Source organism: Charadrius vociferus, unplaced genomic scaffold (assembly GCF_000708025.1).
Source record: "Charadrius vociferus isolate BGI_N301 unplaced genomic scaffold, ASM70802v2 scaffold92, whole genome shotgun sequence".
Lineage (NCBI taxonomy): Eukaryota > Metazoa > Chordata > Aves > Charadriiformes > Charadriidae > Charadrius > Charadrius vociferus.
This window is the reverse complement of record NW_009647874.1, coordinates 4,220,033-4,243,921: the sequence shown is the minus strand read 5'-3', so window position 1 is coordinate 4,243,921 and position 23,889 is coordinate 4,220,033. Positions and strand designations below refer to the sequence as shown.

Genomic DNA, 23,889 nt, shown 5'->3' with positions numbered 1-23,889 from the left:
GTTTTTCTTATTGTCTCACTCAACAAAATTTTAGAAAAGAGAGGCACTTGATTTTCCTGCCTCTTTTCTTCTATCCCTGGTATCAAATTTCTCTTCCCTTCTATCCAATACAGTGGGTTTTTACCTACAGCAATGTAATTTCTAAGTAGTTCAAAATGTGAAATAGCAGTACTTGAGATGACGAGCTATCATTTCTACAGAGCAGTATGATAATTTTGGAAGGACCAGGAGGTTGGGTATGGATTCTAATTAACACTGATGAACCTGGCTCCTAAAGATTAAATTCCCACATGAGTAACTGTTACCTTTCTACACACAGGCCTATCCAAGTTATTCTCATTAAAACAATTAAAAAAAAAATTATAAGCTTCAGTCTGTGTCAAGATATTGAAGGCTTTCCAAAACTGATTAAAAATATTAAATGAGGTATTGAACTACATTAAAAATCAACCTTTTTCGTGTATTGAAAAGTAATGGTCTATAATTTGTATTCAAGTGATTTTATTTCCAGTGCATAATAATTGTACTGCAGCCAACTTTGTGCCCTGTTTCTCTGAAAACCTCAAGGGATGTACAGAAGAGGATTTTGTATCTTCTGCTGAAGATACACACTTTGTGTGACACTGCTTCTTATTCTTCAGTTCTTACAGGGAGGCTTAACTTTGTTTCGTTATGTGTTTATTTTTCTGCTGATGGTTCCTTCAAACTGGTAAACACAAATGTAAGTGCACAGGTATTAGATATACTGATAGACTCCAGAAAGTAGTACAAGCTAAATGCAAGTGCATGGAAACAGAGGACTCAACTTGGTCATAACTCACCATTCACTTCTTTACTTGATGAGGCCAGCCAGCTTCTCCCCTGCCCCCTGCCCCCCAGTTTTTCCTCCTTTGAGTCTCATGTTTTATCTCACATCTACACCCTGCACTCACAGCTTGCTTCCCCTCTTAGCATCTTTTTTCCTTACAGACTCCTGCAGTTTAGTTTTCAATTCATTTAAACAGCTGTATAACTTGTCTAGGCCAAGTTGAAAAGTATAAGCTTTGGACCATGGTATCAGTGTGAACATGTTTTAAGAGCTGGAAAAAAAAAAAAAAAAGTGTGATCACAAAATTAGGTCTGCAGACAGAAACGTGGTGGGTGCTGGCTGCTCCTCCCCCAGCCAGTACAGGGGCCAATACTGTTTAACATCATTAATGACCTGGATGATGGGGCAGAGGGTGCTCTCAGCAACTCTGGAGATGATACAAAACTGGGAGGAGTGGCTGATACACCAGAGGGTTGTGCTGCCACCCAGAGGGACCTTGACTGGCTGGAGAAATGGGCCAAAAGGAACCTCAAGAAGTTCAACAGGAGGAAGTGTAAACTCCTCGATATGAGGAGGAATAACCTTAGCACCAGTACGGGCTGGGGGCTGACTGGCTGGACATGAGCTCCTCAGGGAAGCACCTGGGGGTCCTGGTGGGACAACAAGCTGACCAGAAGCCAGCAATGCCTCACGGTGCTGCCTACACTAACCCCCAGAGCATACCACCCTACCCTACATAGCCCATGTCAGCCACACACATATGTCTGCTGTTTTAGCAGACATAAAGCTTCATTCCATCACCTGCACTCCAGATACCCTATCCCCAAGCTCTCTGCCCCTCTCCTGCCTCTTATATTCTCCTGGCTGCTCGTTGGCAGCTTTCTGCCACTCTCATTTCTGATTCCATATAGCTTCCCAGACACTGTTGTAGCCCACTTTTCAGCCTGCTTTCCCTCACAATCATCCTATATGGCATCTCTACTCTTCCCATGGCCACTAGGGATACAAGGTCTTTCGTGACCATCATCTTTAGCCCCCATCTTGAAGAAGAGAGGCATCTATTTGCCTGCAAATGTTCACAAGTCCATGACAGCTTTTGTGCTGAGAGCAGCTTAAAACCTCTGTCCCTAGTAGGGGACAGTGAACATTTGATGCAAAGGAGAAGTTTTATGAGCTTGAAAGCAGAAAGTTAAAAAACACATGGAAATTCTTACAAAACTGTACTAGGAGACGTATGATACAAATAACAAGAATGGAAAAACATTTTGAAATAAAAAGAAGTATGATTGGATTAGGCAACACTGACAGAAAAAAACTTTCATTCTTGGTCAATATCTCTCCCTGTAGCAATACAGTTACCAGTTTCATCTTGTGCCACTTGGGATGGAAAATGTTAGAACAAAGGAAAAGTCAGGATAAAGGAAGAAAAGCTGGGCACTTTTATCACCAGGACTCTCAGCCCTCCAACATGAGACCTAATCATTGTCTTTCATTAGCTCCAGTTTCCAACCCCAACACCTATAGTACCTAGTATTTTTCTTCTAATTTGTCCACAATTTTTTATAATCGCTTAGCTTTTTAACCTACCAGGCAATATTTTTGTCCACTTCCTTCAACTTCAGTTAAATGTTTATATTATGTTATCAAATACCGTTTCATTAATACTGCATCCCATAAAATCTATGAGAAGCTGCTGAATGCTTCAGTAGCTACCCTGCAGTCCAGTCTCTCCTACCACAGCCTACATTGCCATCAGTGTCTAAGCAAGTTATTTTAAAGCAATCTCAAATAAGTCTATACGTCTAGAAACTGCAGTGTAAATTTACCCTTATGCATTGGCATGGATTACATACAACAAATGAAAGCTTTCTTTCCGGAGGTAGGCGAATTTGGAATGCAAATGGTAAATCCTGAATTTCAGACAAACAAATGATTGCCTATTGAAACTCCTTTCCAAACTAGTCCTTAGAGTATTGCATACATGTAAAGGGGGGAAATTTTAAAGATCCAGACAATTGCCACAGGCATCTTTAATTCTAACAATACTTCCCACTTGCAGATAGAAGCACATGTCTGAAAAAGGTAATAATAGCTAAATGGATATTAGTATCTGCCGTTACCTGATCTATGTGCACAATTACAGCAGTTTGTGAATGCTAAATTTGCTTATCAAATCTGGCTTAAGAGCCTAAAATAACCCCTTTTCAGGAACAACATATCACCTATGTGTTGTTTGGAACTGATGGAACTTCAACTTAGAGAAAAAACACATGGGTATAATGCCTAAAAGAGCTGAAAGAAGTAATTGCTTCCAGAGAGATTTCTTTCTTTCCCAAACCGAACCAAAGGGGGAATACAACAGTCAACTCCATTTCTGAAAAACAGGCATTAAGAGGCTAGAGAACTCCACCAAAAATTAGATTTTTCCTCTCCTTTAACAACACCAGAAACAAAAATGTTAAGACTAAAAGCATCTCAAGACACACCACAGCTGTCAAATAAGAGTAAACAATCATTGTCTCTGCTCTGAGAAGGTCACAGTGTTTCAGCCAAATAGAGTCGCTTAGTCCTGTAAATACTAAAAATGGTTTATAAATTGGGACCTCTACCAATTTGCACAAAAGGATGATGTGACCATCTTTGTATTGGCATACAGGTCTCTGACTACACCCCAGAAAAAAAAAAATAATCACCAAAATTCCGCCAAAATCAACCATTTCCTCCTCATCCAAAAAGAGCAAACAAAAAATTACAGACTGTATAAGTGATAAAGCAAAGTGTCCTACTGGCATAGAAGGAACGTGAAATAAATGAACATAAAATAAGTCCAAGCAGAAATCTTTCATATCTACTGCTGATAACAGGAATGTTGTCTAGAAGCATTTTCAGACAGGTTCTCATACTTGCAGCATGGCTGGTGATTCTTTAGGAAGCAATCCTCAGTCTTCTCAGAAATTGTTTTGAAACAGAAACAGATACTATGAACTAAAAGAAGAGTCTCATTGCTGTATTCTTATCTAGTCCACAAATTTCATATTGTTTAAGTAATTTATTTAGATTCTATAACTACTTTGGCATCATTGAGGATGGGAGAACTACTTCTGATCTCAAGCACTTCATTTAATCATTGCCAAAGAGAGAGGTCAACAAAATATGAACAGTTAGAAGTAATACACCTGCCTAGCAAAAAAAATAATAATAAAAAAAGTATCCAGACTTTATATGTGGACACTCAGGAAAAAAAATCAGTGAAATAGTATATGCTACTATAAAATGTGCCATTGTAGGAAGTGTTATGGTCCTGAAGACAGTGAGCATTTCACTGTTGAGATATCTTTATATTACTGTGAGGCTGCTATTTGCAATACACTATGTTGATGTTAAAAAAAAATTCAACCTCCAAATGAATATGATAAAAATGTGTAAAGAGGCAGATGCAATTTGCAGTTCTAAGGTATCATCCATCCATCCAAGGAGGTTATGTCATAAAAAGCATAAAAACACTTACCTCTTCTTGCTTAGGAATGCTGAACTTGGCTATCTTTGACTTGGTCCTGGCTGAATCAGGCTTGTTAGAAGGCACTCCCCTATACGACTTGGTCGTCTCTGCTGGTAACTTCAGCTTTGGAGACTCATCAGGAGCCTGGTCTTGACCGTCCATTGGCCTTACATAAGCTGTTGGTTTGTGCTGAACCAGACTGGGCTTTGAAGCAAGAGAAGGTGGGAAGTTTTGGACACAGTGACTGCCACCATGCTTTGCTGGCCTCTCTTGAGCTTGAGCTCCTCCTTCCGAGCTACAATTGAGCTTTGCCGGGTGCTGCACTCTGTTGATGTTGTCTCCTAGTGTGGCCCTCAGTGAGCTTTGCTGGGCAGTGTTGGAGGAGGAGGAGGAGGAGGAGGAAGTGGTGGGACTCGATGCATAGCGTTTTAGTTTCTCTAGACTGGATTTTTGGTTTGCCAGTTTGAAGTCACCCTTGTGTGACTCCAGCGACCGGTGCCCGTGCTTGCTCACTCTCTGCTGGCCATCTGAAGTGGCATTGTGCCCGGCTTTCTGCCAGCCCATGGTCGCGCTTTTGTTCTGCTGGGCAGATAGGGCTGCTGGTGTGGAAGAAGTAGTGCTGGAAATAGGGGGAGGAGGCGGTGGTCTCGAGTTTGCTACAAGATGTTCATCGAGCTTGGGGAGAGACGTCTGAGGAACCCCAGGTTTTGGAACCCCAACAAGATGGCTCTGGTTTGATCGGTCAGTTAACAAGTCTTTCATTTCATCATAGTTGCCCAGCGTATTCTGGATGCGATTCGAGAGCTCATCCCCCTTGTTAGTCTGCAAAACAAAAATCCGAGTGTTCTGCAACAGTCAACGTAAGAAAAACAAAATTCCCTGCATGCTTCTGCTGAAATCCTTACTGAAGTAGCACTGCCTTATTCAGCAGCGGCGTTGAGGGATGAAATCGAAAATCCTTATTGTCTCTGAAGACACTTGTCAACATCTTAAATCTACCCTGAACTGGAAAAGCTATAAAGGGCCTTAGAGTATATAAAAAAAGAAATCTATCACTGGTATCATGCTGTAGTTAAAGTATACTACCTGGAAACTAGAAAATTTACTATTGCAACTACACAGAATGGTTTGGATTAAATCTGACCATGATAAAACTTTTCCTATAGCCCAGTGCAAGCTCTCCTTCAACCATGAATGAAAACACTGCATTCCCAATTTCCTTCTCTGCCTGCCTAAGTTTTCACACGCCATCTGGGAAGCCACACAACATCCAGTGTAAGCACTGAATGAACTCACCAGTCTAAGCCAACCAAATACTCTGAGGTGACTTGAAGACAGTTTGTGGAACAACAGGAAAACTACAGATGATTATGTCCCTTCTTTGAAAATACTCTGACAGGCTGCTTGCTCCCAGGCACTCTCCACTTAAAAAAAAAAAAGAACAGAACCCCCCCAAATTATTCACATTGCTGAGTGCTTGCTGTGTGCAGCGGGGGGAAAGCGCCACCCTCCCTCCCCTTTAATATTAATCATTGTCTTTAAAATCATCCATTTACTTCCTGGCTGAAAAGGCAGAAGCTCCACAAAGAAATAAAACGAGCAAATAAAACATACTGGAAAAGACTGAAAAATCTTGCTCTAAAAAGCCACTGTAAGCAAAAGGGTGTATCATTAGCATTTACGCAGCAGAGATTTTTCTGAACCCTGCCAAGATTCAGGCATGTGATGTTCTTTGCTTTACGTTTTCAGAGAAGACAGTAATGAGCCAGCGGTGTTCTCCTTTCTCTCTTCCAGACATGGGGTCTGGATGGGAAAACTCCTATTGCCTTCAGAAGGCCAAGCCTTCATCTCAAGACTCTCTGTTTTAGAGGAAAAGGGAAAGAAGGAAAAAGAGGGGAGTAAAGGGAGTGGAGAAGACCCCCTTAAAGTTATATAAAAAATACAAAAGATATAGTAGCAACATCAGTTACTCTGGAAAATTGGGGGTATTTTTGCTTCTAAGCCTTCAAATAAAATTGAATCGCTCAAACAAAAATGTAAGAGAAACTCCCCTAGTCCAGAATCTTTTTTTTTTTTTTCAGGGTTCCTATTAAAAAAACTGAATCCAAGCAAAAATGCCCTATAAATGAGTGCAGTGACTGCCACATGCTAACTTTCTGAGGACTACAGTGGAAACATTCCTAAGTCAGAGAGTAGAAGCAGTCGCGTCTTCTTGAAACTTGTCCCCTCAAATTTCAAGGACACTACCATATAAGTACGTAAAATACATTACAGCTAGCTTTTCAATATGCATTTGTTACAATGCTAACAGAGTTGAATATATATCAATAATATATGTTGAAGGGAAGCGGGAAGGGAAAAACTCAAAAGTGTTCCATCTGAAACATTGCTTTGCAAACTTAGAATAAGATGGCTCAACCACTACAGACTGATCTTCTCTCTGCATATGCAACTGTTGTTGTCACAAGAACAGTAACCTGCTATGACAAGAAATATGAAGCATTAATTCACAGACAGCAAGTGGATTAAAAAAAGAGTGTTCCTTTACTTGATAGGAATCACATCGATGTCGCAAAGAAGAGGAAGCTATTAATGAGGCTTCAAAAGTGGGAAGCATCGCATACATCTGAAAAGAAAGAAGGTTGGAGATACACTCATGTGTCTCCTGCGATCAATTAAATAGCTTTTACACTTGGGCATCACCTTGACCAGCAGAATTACTTCCCAGAAGGCACAGAAAATTTTCCTTTTACCCAGTGGATCTCTTCTATGCTTCCAGTGGATCTTCCAACTTGTGTAGATACCTTGTAGAGAAACACATTTCCAGCTTCCCTCAAGGGAGGAAGATCTGCCCTTGGGCCTGCACCCAGCCTGATTCAGCCAGCCTGTGTGTGTGAGGTTTCCTTCCCTGCCAGGAGCATGGCAACAAGGACAACCAAATGGAACAGGGCTCCTGACGCCCACAAGTCTCCTACAGCACAGATGGTTCGTGGGGCAGCTCTCCATCCAGCTGCCTCTCGGTCCTCATGCAGGGGAATTTATGTGCAAGTTTTGCCCTTGAGTACAACTTCCTTAACAGAAGGTCCACTCTTTCTGATGGCTGCTATTTGGATGGGAAGTAAATAAAAGCCTAATTTCAGATTATCTGTAGACTATCGCTAGCCCAGAGAATTCAGCAGATTGTCTTCTATATGGATGTGATGAGAAGGTCACACAGAGACACCTCGTATTGAGAGATCCCTGTTAACCACAACAATAATTGCAGCAAACCTGTACCATGGCACATGCTGGCAACCAGCTGGTGTTGTTTATTCCTTCTGGATACACTGGGGACAACCTGAGGTGAGAAGATTTTGTGTTGAGCTGATCTCATCCGGAAGAGTTCACCTACATCCTTTTGGGAACAAGATGGGATCTGAGGTAACTTGTTATGAGCTTTAGATGAAACAGTTTGTCCTATTATTTGCTCTGAAATATTGCTGGCCTTATTTAATCATTCACATAGAGAAAACACGATCACAAAATGAGTAAGTAGGAAAAGCATTCTGTGCAAACATTTCTAATTTACGGTGCTCTCATATTCTTCTGCAATGCATTAGAAGACTGCAAGATTCAACACTTCTAAAAATAAACCCGCTGGTTGCATGGGAGGGCATCAGATTTTTTTTCTTCATTAAAAATACTGATATGGTTAATGAGGCAAGGTATTCTGTCCAGGAAATATCTGGAATGAAACTCCTACTTTTTACCCCCTGTAAAAGACATTTTAAGTAAAAGATACTGGATTTCCCGTAATCCTTCATAAAGGGTTGCTATGGATACTTTGAATAGGATAAGGGGCAACCCGAAGAGTCAGGATTTTTCAGAAAATCTGATGTTACAGGAGTAGTGATACATGTCAAGGTGAGAGAGGACATAAGATTTAAGAGATTTCCAGTCTGCCTTTGATTTTCAGATATGGCCTTCTGAATGGCAAATCCTTTGGCTTTAGCTCATGTTTCTCAAGCTGTGCAGAGGAATACTGAATTTAATCAGAGCTTGCAGTGAATGTCTGCTGTACCTTCATTCCCCTCTAGAAACACCTAAAACTTGAACATGATCTTTAAAGACAGTAAAAGTGTGGGTTTCAGTTTTGCTTTCGCAGAAAGATTTGTTCTTTGCAGTCAGCCTCTCTCCACGATAAGATCAAAAGGCCCAAGCCATAGCTCTGCACCCCCACACTGAAGGTTCACAAATGCTTGGAGGAGTTCAGGCAGCGCAATGGTCCACTGCCAGTGTACACATGACATTCAGAGTATACCACCACTGAAGTTTTGATGTCCAATACTGTCAGAATGACTGGTCATCCCAAGCAGCTGTGACTGTCATACTGACAGAGCTGTGGGTGAGTCATACTGCTGTCCTCAGCTTCGCCTTTCTCCACGTCTTCTTGACCAAGCCAGCTGCAGGATGTATTTCTGCAGCACCTTCTTTACCTGCTTGTCCAAAATAGGGACACAGAGTTCAAAGATAAGAAGCATGGATGGAGCCATTATTCTGATCTCCCCATAGGACACCCACTCAGTATCCTCTCCGCTTCTAGAGATGGCAATGATTTTTCATCCACTCCTATTAGAGTTGATGGAATTACACTGTGGTTGCATAGACGTGCCTTCAGACATCATAACTCAGAAACTAGTGGTGCATCTGTGATACATGAAGTCTGTGCCATGACAGTCAGTACACTGGCAGACAGGTAATAATCAAAGTGCACAAAATATTCCAACTATACCACTTTTACAAGGCATTTGAGCTTCAGTATTACGAACTTTACGTACCACAGACAAAATGGTATCAGAGACCCAGCAAAAGGACAGGCCCTTTTTGTGAGGGGTGTATTTGACCGGACCTACCAAATGGAAAATTATTAAGTCCCCATTGCAGCAGAGCCCTCATGAAATGCCAGACACAGCTTCCTTAAGCTTTTCAGGCTTTTTCCCATGCATTATCCCTTGATTGGTCTCACAGTAGACTTTTTCAAGTAGAGCCTTGAGGAGTTCAAGACATTTCCCATGGTTTCTAAATGCCTTTGTAATGAATCTGAATTTCGGGTAGCTGGAGGTCAGCTTCAAGGCAGACAGAGCTGTCTTCTATCAAGGGACACACTTTGAAACTGGTAGGGCTTTCTTTTTTATTAGGGATGAGAAAGAAGCAACAATCTAGAAGAACAGCAAGCTAAAAGCTGAGCCTGGAGCATGGGCAGAAACACGGGAAGCAGGGAAGTCAGGTGCAGAAGCCTGACTCCTGGAAAGTGGCACTAAAGCACCCAAAGCATCAAGGACAAGCGATGCTGCATGGAGGGAAAGGCTTCACAACGTGGTGGTTGTAACAGTAACTTGGATGTTACTGGACGGGCACAGCAGATGATACACGATGATGCTTTGATGAGTGCAGGGAAAATCACTGGGTTAGCTGGGGGAGAGGAGCAGCCCCCATGGGATACCACTCCCTGGTCCTGTTCACAAGGGCTTGGTTTGCAGGCTTCTGCAAGGTGCAGAAGAACCTGCTTGACCCTTCTAACAAGAAGCGGGGAAGGATGGTTTTGCCTCATCACACTACTGTTAGGAGGAATAAAACAGGGAGTTGAGACTCGTTAAGTTACTTCTGCCTTTGGTGAGGGCAAAACATGTCTAGCAGACAAATTTTGTCGGTAATGCTTACAGGGAAAAAAAAAAAGTAAACACCGAGATATTTCATTGCATTAACCTTGGCCAGAGCATAATGTTTACTGTATTGCTTGACCTTCACACGCAATTCTAACACAATTGTTTTTTTCTAAGCGTTGCAAAAACAGGGCACCGTCACCTTCACCTCCTAGTTTTAATTCCACCTCAAATATTGTTAGGTTATTTCTAGTTTATTTCATTCTCGTCTGCTGCTGAACATTACAAGAAGCTTTTATATATATATACACACACGTATATATAAAATCCGATTCTCAATGAGCCATAAATTTTCTCTGTGAATTTTCTGAGGCTAGCAGTTGTGGGAGAGTGCTGAAACCCGGACAATGCCTTCTGCAGGCTGCATTTTTGTACTGTGGAATAAATAAATAAATAAATAAGCTGCCCAGCTGGGAAGCATCTACCTTGTATGGTTCACTGAAGAGGGAGTAACTCGTGTTAAATGCGCCATCCTCCTGCTGGGCCTCCTGATTTCTCCTTTCCCATTCTTTCCTTCTCAGCACGTTTCTATCTGGCTCGTAGACACTGCAGCAAAAAAAAGAGGAATAGCTTTTTAAGAGTTAAAAATTAGTGGGCAACATATAAACCAGCGTGAATTCAAAAGTGAAGAACTCTGGTTTGCAGACAGATGGCAAAAATAAGCAAGAACATGAATGCGATGAATGCCAGTCCAAGCAGGCTGGGGAGGCTCAGGTCTCTGGGAATGCTGGTGCTTTCTTCACACAGAGAATAGATAATTAAATTCTTACAGAAGAATAAAAAAGAAATCACAGGGCAGGATCTAGTCTGTGCAGAACTTCGCTGCTTGAAATGTGACAAAGGAAATATCTAAGCAACTTTGACAAAGACTGAAAGTACTCTTAAGGCAGATGGTAATTACAGCTATGAGTAAATAGAAATTATGAACATATTTCCACTTATGACATATCCTCTGAGTGTTGTATGAGAATGCTCCTTTTTTTCACATGGATGTGTTTCTGTAGTGATTCTTTCATTAACTAGCTCCCTAAAGAGCTGTTAAAACTACATGCTGTAGTGGTTTCCACAGTTAGGCTGCTTCTTCTGATCTCTGTTAATCAGCCGAGTCGTGAAACTACTACTGAAACAATTCCTCTTTCTGATGGATTTGACACTATCACAACTTCAGAGCATGAATAAATGAATACCGGCACGATAGTGTATGTATGGCTGGTAGAGTGTAGCTGGAGAGAGAATAAAATGACTGCATTACACAACAGTGTTAATTTTTAGAAATGAACTAGACTCCAATATAGACATCCAGAATAAAAATTAACTTCTTCCCCCCCTCCACCTTGAATTCTAGTTGAATGCATGACAACATAAACCAGAGAATCTTTTCCCTGAATTTCCACAGAACAACACAGGGTTGCACACTTCAGTCTGTTATGTTTTATTCTCCCCACAAAGGAAACCAATGTGTCTAATAAGGTTTACGTGTTATTTCAGGACAATGTGATGAGTATGCTGATTGCCTATTTTGCTTAGCTCAGCTAATGCCTTTCTTCTGGCACTGTAAATCTGTAAAGCAGAAATATATATTAATGTCATGTAAGTGCACCATGTGTTAATAAGAAAAAGGTTGTCTTGCTAACCAGTTTCCCAGTTAGCAAAACATATGTTGCATCGGCTACCCACGTGACGTTACCTAGTACGCCTCAGGCAAGGCAGTCAAAAGGCCAACAGCTATCTGATTCTAATTCAAGACTTGAGTGAGCTGAAAATACATAGGATATGTTAGACGATGTTAGTATTTAAAAAACAATGCCTTAGCAGTCACCAAATGAACACAGAATCTTATCTTTACTTGTCAATGCTGCTAACTTGAACTGGAGTGCGGAGGACCCTTCTGATGGGTCTGAGGGCAGATGCCAAACGCTGACTGGGGGTCTCAAACACAGGAGGTTATTGTGAAACTCAGGTTGGAGGCAGCTTCCAACCCCCAGTTTGTTTATTCCACTTACAGGTGGTTGAGGTTTTGGGGGTTTTATTCCTTATTTTTCATGAGCAATTCCATGTTATTCATGCCAAGACCTTCTCTTTGAAAAGCAGAGTAATGAGGAGGTAATGGCAGGGGTGGAGTTTTGGTCCTGGAAAATGGTTTCCTCCAGGAAGAGGGGGATAGCGAAGGCCTCCCCACAGGGTCCCTGTGAGTGGAGATCATCTGCTGCATGCTCTACCGAGGCCAGAGGCAGAGCAGTTGTCATTTACTGCTAGGCAAGCAATGGTCCTCAGTTACCACACCATGCTATCTGAGCATGCTCCCATCAGTTCAGTCACGGTAAAAGACCTCCTAACAACAACCTTTGTGTGTAAAGTAGATTTTCTGCCACCCTGAATAGCTGATGTTAGGTTGGGGGTTTTCTGGAGTTGCAGGGGTGAAATTATAACTTCATTCTCAGCCACATTTCCCCATCCAGACCCTCTTGACTCTTTGAGATGCTTTGCGTTGGACTCTAGCCTGCAGTCAAATAGAGGTGGGCAGCTCCCCTGAGATTAATTATAATACTGATCTCTACCCGGTTTCTAGGAAGTAAACAAGTGCAACATTCTTCACGAGGCCTCATACAAATTTAAAAATGCACTGGTGTGATACTCCTAAAGTGGGAGGGCATTTTTATCCCTGTATTTGATGGAGACATATTTGATGAAGACATCCAAGATGTCAGATCTCTGAACCCCCTTCCCGAGTGAGAAGTTCACTGTTGGCAATGCAATGCACAACCTGCGATAATTCAGAATGATTATGGAAATGGCAAAACTGTGTGACAATGCCTAATATGCCAGCTATAAGCAGTTAAGTTAGGAAGAGCTACAAGTTGAGAATGTATTCCTTTGGTAATACCAGATGGCAAAATCTCCAGCATTTGTGAGGCTGCTCCTTATTTGCATGAACATTGCAACAGTCACATTTCCTTGAACGTATGTCACCAAATGTATTTATTTATTTTGGTTCAAGAAGAATACTGCCAACTTCTATCACTGTCTTTATTGCAAACACTTCAGTTAATGGAAAATTATTCTTTTTAATACTTTTCTTCCTTCTTTTTTTAAAGTTTGCAATTTAAAACAATCCCAAATGTACATGTACCTTTTAAATAATTTACAGTGTGTCTTTTCCATTGTTAAGCCATGAAGAACAAGTTCATTAAAATCTTAAGAGTTTTTCCTCATTGGGGCATGTGTGCGTATGTGGGTGACGTATGCATATGTATGTATTATATGCACACTCGCACATCCATTTATTGAGGAAGAGTTTTGCTAGTATGGGCCAAAATGTTGAAGCAGTTTTGCAAGTCTTGGAAGCCAAAGAACATGCAACCATTCATGTCTCAAAAGTCAGTGTCATTTATATTTGTTTCATACAGGTCAAACTCCAAAAGGATGAATTTTAATTGTTTTTAAATGGTATATTGTTATTTGTAAAATGCTGCATCTGTTTCAAATTCATGCTTAAACTGACATGAACTGAAGCATAACCAACAAGACAAATGCAAGAGCTCTATATGAATAAAAGTTGTATTGTAACAATTACACTATCTCGAATTCAGCACACTGCTTTGAAACCACACCGTGATTTATCTCAGCCCTAAGATCTGCCAAGAGACATACTGGACTTACAAATGAATTATGTCCAAACACCAGTGTCTCAGACTCAAAGCACTTTCAACACACCATCACCACCACACGGTCACAGCAGCCCTACCTCCTCTGCATCTTCGAGGATGCTTTGACTAATTTCACTCTCAGGTATTTTACAGGTCAGAATCCCAATGGATTGCCAAACTTCTCAGAGTAGGTATGTTCAATAAATTTTGATCTGTTGTGATGCCTTTTGGAAGATTACCTTGATGGCCACCCACTCTTTGGCCGTGCACTAGGTGAGCGTGGCTCCCCACGAGATCTGCCTGATGAGGAGAGCCCAGACACGCTGGTGCCTGATGGGAGGGCGGCTGTGGCACCAGCCTCCCCACAGTACTGACAGAAATGCTTATATCTTTCTTCATGCTACTCCTGCCATCAGAAGGAACCGCTTCCTTTAGTCCTTAATTAGAAATAGACAGAGACCACTCAGGGGACAGCCAAGGAGCAGAGCAATAAACTTACCTGAAAAACCTGGGACTGGATTTAATCTCTTACAAAGTCCAAAGAGTTATGTAGTCTCAGGCTAGGCTGAAAGCAATCATATAAAAAGCCTAACGTTTTAAGCGTTGAAGAGTCTCCTTTTCCTTTTTTTTTTTTTTTTTTTTTTTTAAAGCACACTATTTCTGACTCAATTTACCTCCCTCAGACATCACTACTTGGAACAACTCAAATAAAAAGGTCTAATCTCCATGATGAACTGCGTGGAGATACTGCACCAACATATTCTCCTGTCCTTCAGTTTTAGGGAACGCCCGAGTTTTGCATTCAGAGGAAGATGTCCTTTTCCACAAACTAAAGCACTGCACCTTCACTGAGGAATTACACGTCTTCGCAGACGTATGGTGTGCATTAACGATGCTGCTTGACCTTTTCAGCAACCACAGAATTGCCGCATCACTACGGGGAGATTCAGGAAGGATACCGTTATTCTGCTCCGAGATCACCAGCCTCGTAACAGCTGGCATCGTTGAGGCTGTAAAAGACATGGGTAGGTAAATTGAGGGCGAGATCGCTGGTGCTCCCCTTGCCTCGCGTCAGTTTATTTTCTGGCACAGGGAGGGGGCAGTGACTCAGGCTGCCCTGCTGGCACCACAGGGGGAGGCATCACTGTGCCTATACACACACCTGGCGACAATTACCAAACTCGTTAGAGTTTGCAGGAACCTGCAATCTCGCCTTTGCCTTTCCAGACCTCCCAATATCATTTTCCAGTCCAAAGATTTAGTTCATTATTCTCTGAATTGTGAGGGCTTTGCAACATCCCCCCAACCCACACACCTTCCTTCTACTTCCCCACGCACATAAATATTGCGGTATAGATGTAGCAGGAGTAGCTTGTTTATTTGCAGTTAATGTTTTTGACCCAGGAGGCCGATCTGCTTCATCGCAGCAGCTAAGCCTGGCACTTCGCACAAAACTTTCAGAACCTGAAGTCTAGACATATTAATAACAAAAGCAGAGCTGACACCTCATGCTAACACGCCGCAGTTTCCTAAATTGGCAAAAACACAGTTCCCACGGGCTTCTGGCAGGTCTTTGCTAGGGAAGACCTCGATCCCATTTGCAAGGGCTGAGCCACTTTCCCAGATTCTGTTGGTTTCCTCATTTGTGCCCAAATTGACCCTTCTTCTTCCACCATCAGATTAAGAGGCTGCACACAAACCCCCGTCAGGCCGCAACACCCCCTCCCAGCGTCATGGAAATGATACCATCCCCAAGCTGCCAGGTGGAGCCCCTGAATATCCCCTGGGAGTGATCATATTCCAAACAAACAGAAAAAAAAAAACAAACCAAAACCAAACCAAAAACACAACCCACACCATAAGTGACCAAAAGATACGTGTGTTTCAAGAATAAAATCAGACCAGTGAACAAGTTTTCTGTGAGGACACATATATCTTTGAAATTTAATTTTAGCACACGGTCATTTCTGAATTATGAACAAAGCTGGAACTACTTCAAAACCATGAAAAACAGGCAGTAGGTCAAGAAAATAAATTTTAAAATGATTATTCTCAACATTTCCCCACAAATTGTGACCTGGCACACAAGTCAATATACTAAATTTCAGGCTGAAGCGAGGACAATTTCTTAAATATTTAATACTCTAATTCTCCCCTGAATTACCACATTTATGCCAAAGCAGCTAAATAGAGTAACTCCAGGGAAAAACTTATACAACAGAATAAAAAAACAGTCCAACCCTGGTGCTGGACACTGATTATAAAACTGAATTCAGAATGGAAATTGGATTCTGAATTTAAATGTGCCGTCATTCCCGTATCTCTGCAATATTTTAAATTACAAAAGGACTAACCAGCCTGAGACTTTGTAAAGGCAATAGCCCCAAACTTTTGTACAAAACATCTTGATTCTGACAATTTAATTACAACAATTCAGGTTATTCTGCTTGCTGAATTGCTGTGCTTAACATGAAAGTGCTATCATTTAATGCCTGTTCTCTATTTTACTGTTCATGTCCATGGTCTTGCCTGGCCAATTTCTTGGTACCAGTTCTATTTTCAGCGCAGTATAAACAATGCCTGTTTGGGAACTAATTGCTAATGGGTTATGGGGAGCTCTTAGAGATGGCAACCTTACATTTTTGAGCATTAAATATTTTCCCTAATGACATTTGAACTATCAGTTCAATTATAACAAAGGGGCTGCCTTTGGTGAACAAGTGGCATAATCAATAAAATACCTTCCTAGGTTGTAACCGACTTTTTTAGACTTTTTATCTAGCTTAAACAGCAGAAGTTAATTGGAGGATTTTTACAGTATTTTTTCCCATTTACAAACAGAAATGCCGTGGGGTAAAGCAATTACTCTGATTTACTGTTTTCACTTTGATTGAACATAAAGATGTAGCAGGGTCTCAAAAAAGCAGTAACTTAACAAACTGTGCTCCTATCCACAGACAGATAAAGTACCTACTTTGCTATTTCAAAGAGTTTACCTCCAGGCAGCAGCACAGAGCAAACATCAATCAATGACATGTGTCTAAGATGAGATTGATGTTTACTCTCACAGCTTTTCATCCTACATCCAATAAATTATTTTTCCTTCACCAAAATGCCTGGTTAAATTTCATTTTTCACTTTGCAGTATCAGTTTTAAAACTTTAGCTTCCAGCAATTTTAAAGCTAGGATTCATTGACGCTTCAGCTTTTACAGCCTGTTTATGATTTGTATTAACCATGAAACACTACCGTCCAAACATGAATACGATCAGGGGGAGCTGAGCTGGGCCGGCTGCTCGTGCAGTGGCAGGTGCCGGCTAGAAGGTGCGAGATTGCTTTAATTATCTGCCTGGAAATTCCGAGTCTGAAAACCGGGAGCTGTATTTTCAGGGGCAGATATATCGCATCTACCAAACGAATGCATATGTACATATCGTATCTGCAAAATCAGCATCTGAGCGTTCGAGGCAGGTCTTCTGAGGACTCAGGCTGGGCAACTGGAAGGAACCAAGGGAAGACTAATTGTGTGTGCAGTTATTATCCTACAGGCACCCACATCTGACATTCACGAAATGCGAGTGCTTTGCATGCAACCCGACTGAATTTTAAATATGTATTGAAATATTGAGAAAACCTAGGGTTGCAATTGAGACTGGGATCTAGGTTGTTGAGTCAGAGCAGTAAACATCACAATAGAGGAACATTAAAAAAAAAAATCCAATTTAGTTCAACACTTGCTTGTACAAGAGCACCTCTTCAAGCTCCGCTACAGACAAAACATGCAAGTTTTCTTCCCTCAGTGAAGTTTTGCCCAATGAGAGAAATTGAGACATAATTAATTTATTAATTTTTTTTTTTTTAGTTTCAGGAAAAATAACTTCATCACATTATAAAAATCTACCGGTCCGTATCCACAGTATACATAGTTATAAAAAAATTCACCATTCAGTATTAATGGATAATTCTATATTCAGTGCCTTACTGTTTTCTTTTTGCTATTAAGTGCTGGTGCTCTCTTTTACAATCCTAAAACTGCTAGTAAAAATACCAAAGATGGATGAAGATCTAATAATGACACTGAGCCAAGCCAGAAACAGAACATTACTATTACTTTTAATTTACACTGCTCTAACAATATGTTGTTTGGAAGTATATTCATAAGTTACAAATTCACCACTATTAATAATCTTACACCAGGAATGGGTGTTTCTTTTTCTCCACAATCCAAAATGACATTTAAAACCTCCAGAAATGAAATTGAGATCTTAGCTGTCGAGAAACAGACACTGTAGATGAGATACGGGGAAGTATTCCTTTTCTATCCTCATCCCTATTTTCCAAGTGGAGAGAAAAAAATTACCAAGACTGAAGAGCACAAACCAGACAAAGCACAGCGAAGCCCTTTTGTTTGATTTCGTTAATGTTACTTTTATGTTGTAATTCAAAAATACAACAGCTGAGGAGATCAATACGGAATCTTTTTTTCTGCCTAACCTAACACTGCTGAATTCCCTGGATTCACACAGCCTTACCGAACTTGGTGACGCCTATATCTGATCCAGTTTCTTCTTACATTGCTTCCCTGCCAGAGATGTCAGACACAACGCCCTACTTGTCTGTTTTTCTCCACACGGATTTCTGCTTTCCGTGGCATCCTTATGCATGGGAAACTGTTCCAGTTATCATCTGCCAAGCTTGTGTGTTTTGGTTTTTTTTCTTGAAACTTCCTCTTTAGGTTTCTTACAGTCATAATTAGTAAAAATGATAGTTGTTTTTTTTTTTTTATCAGCCATCCAACTCATCTCTGTAGAAGATGTGCACGCATAGGCGAATTATTCATACAGTGTTGGTGCATATCCTGAAGAGTTTACAGACTGAATGTTGCAATAAACTGAATTTACTCCTATCATTGCGTGATTTCAAGGGATGTTCTGAACATTTTAAACGCAATGAAAGAAATCTGGCCTTTTAAAAATCTATTTGACATTTTGCAGTATGTGTTTAATACTTTATTCAAAATGTTTGTTGAGCTTCTTATTGATGTGTTTTCTGAAAACTGGATTCCAGTCAATAAAGATCTTCAGTGCTAGTTTCAGTAGTAAAGGAAATGAAAACAAGTAGCCTGAAAATTGTGAAAAAATACGTTTTGCCTCTATGATCTTTTTCTTGAAAAAAGGTCTTTTTTCAGAAGAAAAACACCTCCTTCCTCCCATTTTTCTCTAGCAACTTAAATAGCCTATTCTTTCCATGGGGCTCTGACTAGCGATCCATCTACCCACAGCTAATTGCAGCATTGAGAAGTACACCAAGGTATACTTCACATAGCACACGAAAATTGAAAGCTCTCTAACTGGTAGAAAAATGTTATCACGCAATTCACCCTGGTGCGACTTGACTTAAAAGTAGCAAAAGCAAAGATTGTAATGAATCATTAAGGCCAGATCTAAGAGCACTTTGCCACTAGAGATAACAGCAGTGTCTATTAGAAAACATTCCTGGCACAGTAGCAAAAGGAGCAAAACTTTACAGACTTCCATGGATGACAAAGATAAGTAGTTTTAATTTAAGTCGTTAAATGCTCTTGGTGCTGCTAAGAACCCCTATGAAATATGAATGACAGACACACAGAGATTCAGTACCTAAATGTAAAGGTTGTGAAAACTCTTTGCTGTATTTATATTCTGTGCACTTGATTTTCGATCAACATTCAAAACTATCTGATGTCCAAAAGGCACCAAAATACAGCACTGACCTACAGGACACAGGATTGCAGCTTTATATAGCATTGCACTTTCATGGAAAGCCAAAGTACAGTATTTCATTATCAATGTGTCAGCTGTTAGTAACCATCAAACCTATGACTCATGAAAACGTCTATACGTGTTTTATTAACAAAGCAACATTTCCAATTTGCTCTTACTATAATGGATAATGACTGAAGGTTCATCAGGGTTAATCAAGAAAATGATGTAAATTTTATATTGTATTATGTTTCACTTGGCTTAAAATGGATCTTGGGTGACAATCTTTTTTATGTGTTTAATCATGATTTACAGCATTATGGAAACCACACAACAGCCCTGGTGTGAAAAAAAATGATGAACAAGTCAGTGCATAAGTCATCAGATTTTTATGCATTTGCAGAAAATCACTTCTTGGGATCTTCAGCGGACAGTCGCCGAGTTTGGTTTCTGTAGAAACAGAATCAATATGTTTTGAGATGCCGTGCTTTAATTTATCTCTCTTTCATATTTTATAGATAGATGGAGACCTTATTATAGCATTTTATATATTTCAGACGAGCCATCACTACATACAGGTAAGGCTGAACTGAGTTTTAAACAGATATATGTTTGCACGTCTACATGACAAAAATAAATTTGGATGATGTTAATAACTGAACATGAATATAAAGCAACAACCAAGTAGTTAAAACCTACACCAGCTGTACAGATGCAAAAAGAATCAGCCACTATAAATGCCCAAATAATATCCCAATCCACTAAAACCTGTGCTTTTCTGTCATGGTTTAGGCTGAACTGGCCACTGGGCGAGCAACAGATGCTCCCCCCTACCTCCCTTCAAAGAGAGAAGCAGAGGAGGGAAAAAGAGATTTATGAGTTTAGAAGAAACTAAACTACTTTAATGAAATATTAATCATAAAATAAAAAAGGAAACAATGAAATATATACAAAACTGTATCAAGCTCCCAGGATGACAATCACGTCACCGGCTGGCACTGGCGAAGTCCCAAACTGGACTCAGTGATGGCTGGGAACAGGATTCAGGATCTGGATTCAGGATCGGGATCAAAGGCATCAGGAACAGACAGATGTCCTCCTCAGACATCGGCCATTGAAGAAAGAGGGCTGACCCTTTGATCCCTCAGCTTTTATACTGGGCATGAGGCAGATGGGATGGAATACCCTGTGGGTCAGTTTTGGGTCACCTGTCCTGTCCACTCCTCCCCGCAGGTGGGACCCCTCTATGCTTTTCCACTTCTGACCCTCCAATGGGGCAAATACCAAAGTTCGCTGCCTTGGCTGTTACAGCAATAAGTATAAGCAGGAGCCTCTCTGCATTCCGTTCCTTGGCATCAACTATAACCGTAGGTCTTACCATTCTGAGAGCGAACACTGTCTGCACAATATGCTGTTAATTTCAGTAGTCAGAAGAGGCTTAGCTAAGAATTAAAGTTACTGAACAAAATTGGTCCTGTTTTACCTCAAACCAGGACATTTTCTTACATGAACACCTGAAATGTAGCTCACTATATGAAGAAATTGTGATTGATTTAGCAATAGTTTGTTTGTAGCAGAGCTTATAAGCATAAAGTCTTACTACGGGGAATTACGAGATTCCATCTTCATTCTGCTCAATTGAGGCAGAACAATTAGAAAATGGAATGAAAAATACACATGTGTAGAAAAACCTAAACCTAAACCTAAATCACAACCTGTATCTATCTACCTAGTGCCTACATAGCTTGCTTTCATAGAACAAAAAGGACTTTCACAGAACAAAAATAAGAAGCCTGGGTTCAAGTACCTAAGAAAGTTGTGGTTAATATATAACTTCAAGCTACAAACAGTGAAAAAGATGCTTATATAGAGGATGTTTAACTCTCCTTTCACAAGTAACTAGTACTAGCCAAACCTACTGCATTGCACCATACAGCTAGCTACCTTCTCTAAAATACATTCTATACATTTAAACTCCAGCAAACTGCAAATTTCTTCCCAGTTCCTTCTTCTGAAAATGGAGAATTAACGGTTTATGCTTGACCAAATAACAGTATCACCACATATCCTTGGAACCTGCACAGGAAAAGTGCACAGCACACAAACCATAGGACTTTTAGTTTCTTATTCATTCTATCCTGCTTGCCCTGTGTGGCTCTGTCGTATTTTGACGTGTAACCCCAAGGGATAGGAATCAAAATTAGGAAGAGAAGAATGTAGCCAAAACCAGCATACCCATGCATAAAAGGATAATCTATGTTCATACATGAATAAAAATGCATACATGTTAAAATGATGAAAAAGTTAAAACTTTGATGCCCTGTGACTGCTGTAATTCATGGACACTGCTTACATGTGCTAGTCCTAATTCATTCTGCCTAGGAAAATGACTATATCATAACTCCTGCTGCCCACCTCCAGGGCTGCACAGATAAGCACCCATGTGCTCCCTTCCTTAAGTGACATGCAATGGGAAGTGAGGTATTTTATCTATCATTATAGAAAAAAAAATATTTGAAATAAACATTTATTTTTTTTTGGTTTGTGCCTCTCTTGATGCTCTGCTTCTGCTTAAGAGTGGTGGTTCAATGACCTGGATAAAGGGATAGAGTGTACCATCAGCAAGTTTGCTGATGACACAAAACTGGGAAGAGTAGCTGACACACCAGAAGGCTGTGCCACCTTACAAGCATGACCTGGACAGGTTGGAGAGTTGGGCAGAGAGAAACCTTATGAAATTCAACAAGGGCAAGTGTAGGGTACTGCATCTGGGGAGGAATAACCCCATGCGTCAGTACAGGTTGGGGGCTGACCTCCTGGAGAGCAGCTCTGTGGAAAGGAACCTGGGAGTCCTGGTGGACAACAGGATGACCATGAGCCAGCAATGTGCCCTGGTGGCCAAGAAGGCCAATGGCATCCTGGGGTACATCAGGAAGTGTGTGGCCAGCAGGTCGAGGGAGGTTATCCTTCCCTTCTACTCTGCCCTGGTGAGGCCGCATCTGGAGTACTGCATCCAGTTCTGGGCTCCCCAGTTCCAGAAGGACAGGGATCTGCTGGAGAGGGTCCAGCAAAGGGCTACGAAGATGATTAGGGGACTGGAACATCTCTCTTATGAGGAAAGGCTGAGGAACTTGGGTCTCTTTAGTCTAGAGAAAAGAAGATTGAGGGGGGATCTTACTAATGCTTACAAATACTTAAAGGGAGGGTGTCGGGGGGATGGGAGCAGTCTTTTTTCAGTGGTGCCCAGTGATAGGACGAGGGGTAATGGGCACAAGCTTGAACATAGGAAGTTCCGTCTTAACATGAGGAGGAACTTCTTTACTTTGAGGGTAGTGGAGCACTGGAACAGGCTGCCCAGAGAGGTTGTGGAGTCTCCCACTCTGGAGACATTCAAAACCCGCCTGGATGCCATCCTGTGCAACCTGTTGTAGGTGACCCTGCGCGGGCGGGGGCTTGGACTAGATGATCTCCAGAGGTCCCTTCCAACCCTGACCATTCTGTGATTCTGTGACACGGCCATGCCACAAATCCAAAACAAAATGTAACATGTCAGGAATACAAAACCCTAAACATAATAAAGTGCAAAATAAGCTCCTGTATTTTAACTTGCAGAAACAGCATGACTGTTCCAATGCCTCATTTTCAAGTAGGTTAAAATGTCCTTAAATATTTCCAAATCTCAAGGAAATGACACAAAAAATGACAAAAGATTACCCAGAAGCTTTAATGGTTGCAATAGAAGCGAAGCCGTTCCAGAGATGCCGGTGCAGGGACAGTGCCAGAGGCAGATGCTGTCTGTTGGAGGGCATCAGCCTGGTTCCAGTCTGAAATGGGGAAGTGAGTGACCTGATGAAGTAGGATACATCGTCCCCTTGCTAACAGCTGCCTCGCCCTGACTACTTTTTCTCAGCAAATTTTAGCTTTAGCAGCAACAACAAAAGCTTATAAGCTCTGTTTTCACTCTATACTTTATTTGAAGTCTGAGTTCATAAATGCATATTCGTATCACAGCAAATTATAAGGACATCATTTACCTGTAGAGTGTAAGGTGTAAAATTACTCAGTCTTTCATTTTGAAAGTGGTAAGAGGTATCTAAATTCTATATATCGTTGTAAAAGCATGAGAGGGGATCTAAATTGTATGTATTATTCTAAAAGCATGGATTTGGGAGATGTCCACAACATTTCTATTTCAATCTTCTGTAGCAAAGATCCCCTTTTATTATGCTAGAAAGCTTAGAAAACTCATTTTTCCTGCAAAATTTTTAAATGTTTCAAAACATTGGACTTCAGTTTGACCTTCTCTCATTCCAGTGTTCAAGAACATCAAATTCGTGTGTCTTCCCAGAGAGGCCACTGAAGCTGGTTTCATGGGAAAAAGGAGGACTAAAATCCTTCTCTGACAGATTGTGAAAAAAAATGCCAGAATTTAATTTTCTTCTGTTTCACTAGGGTAACAGAATATAACCAAAAGGACTTAAACCACACATTT

At 40.9% G+C, this 23,889-nt stretch overlaps 1 protein-coding gene across 1 annotated transcript in view; it reads right to left on the bottom strand.

Annotated features, from left to right (window-relative positions):
• The window catches only part of AFF3 (AF4/FMR2 family, member 3), a 295,404-nt gene extending 274,899 nt beyond the window's left edge, over nucleotides 1–20,505 (bottom strand). Inside the window, exons 1-4 of the mRNA XM_009883126.1 lie at nucleotides 20,387–20,505; nucleotides 10,435–10,555; nucleotides 4,807–5,129; nucleotides 4,317–4,668 (exon numbers count right to left, since the gene is read on the bottom strand). Coding sequence (XP_009881428.1) covers nucleotides 4,317–4,668; nucleotides 4,807–5,129; nucleotides 10,435–10,555; nucleotides 20,387–20,505 — 915 coding nt within the window. The remainder of the gene's footprint in view (nucleotides 1–4,316; nucleotides 4,669–4,806; nucleotides 5,130–10,434; nucleotides 10,556–20,386) is intronic.
• Between the last annotated feature and the right edge of the window lie 3,384 nt (nucleotides 20,506–23,889).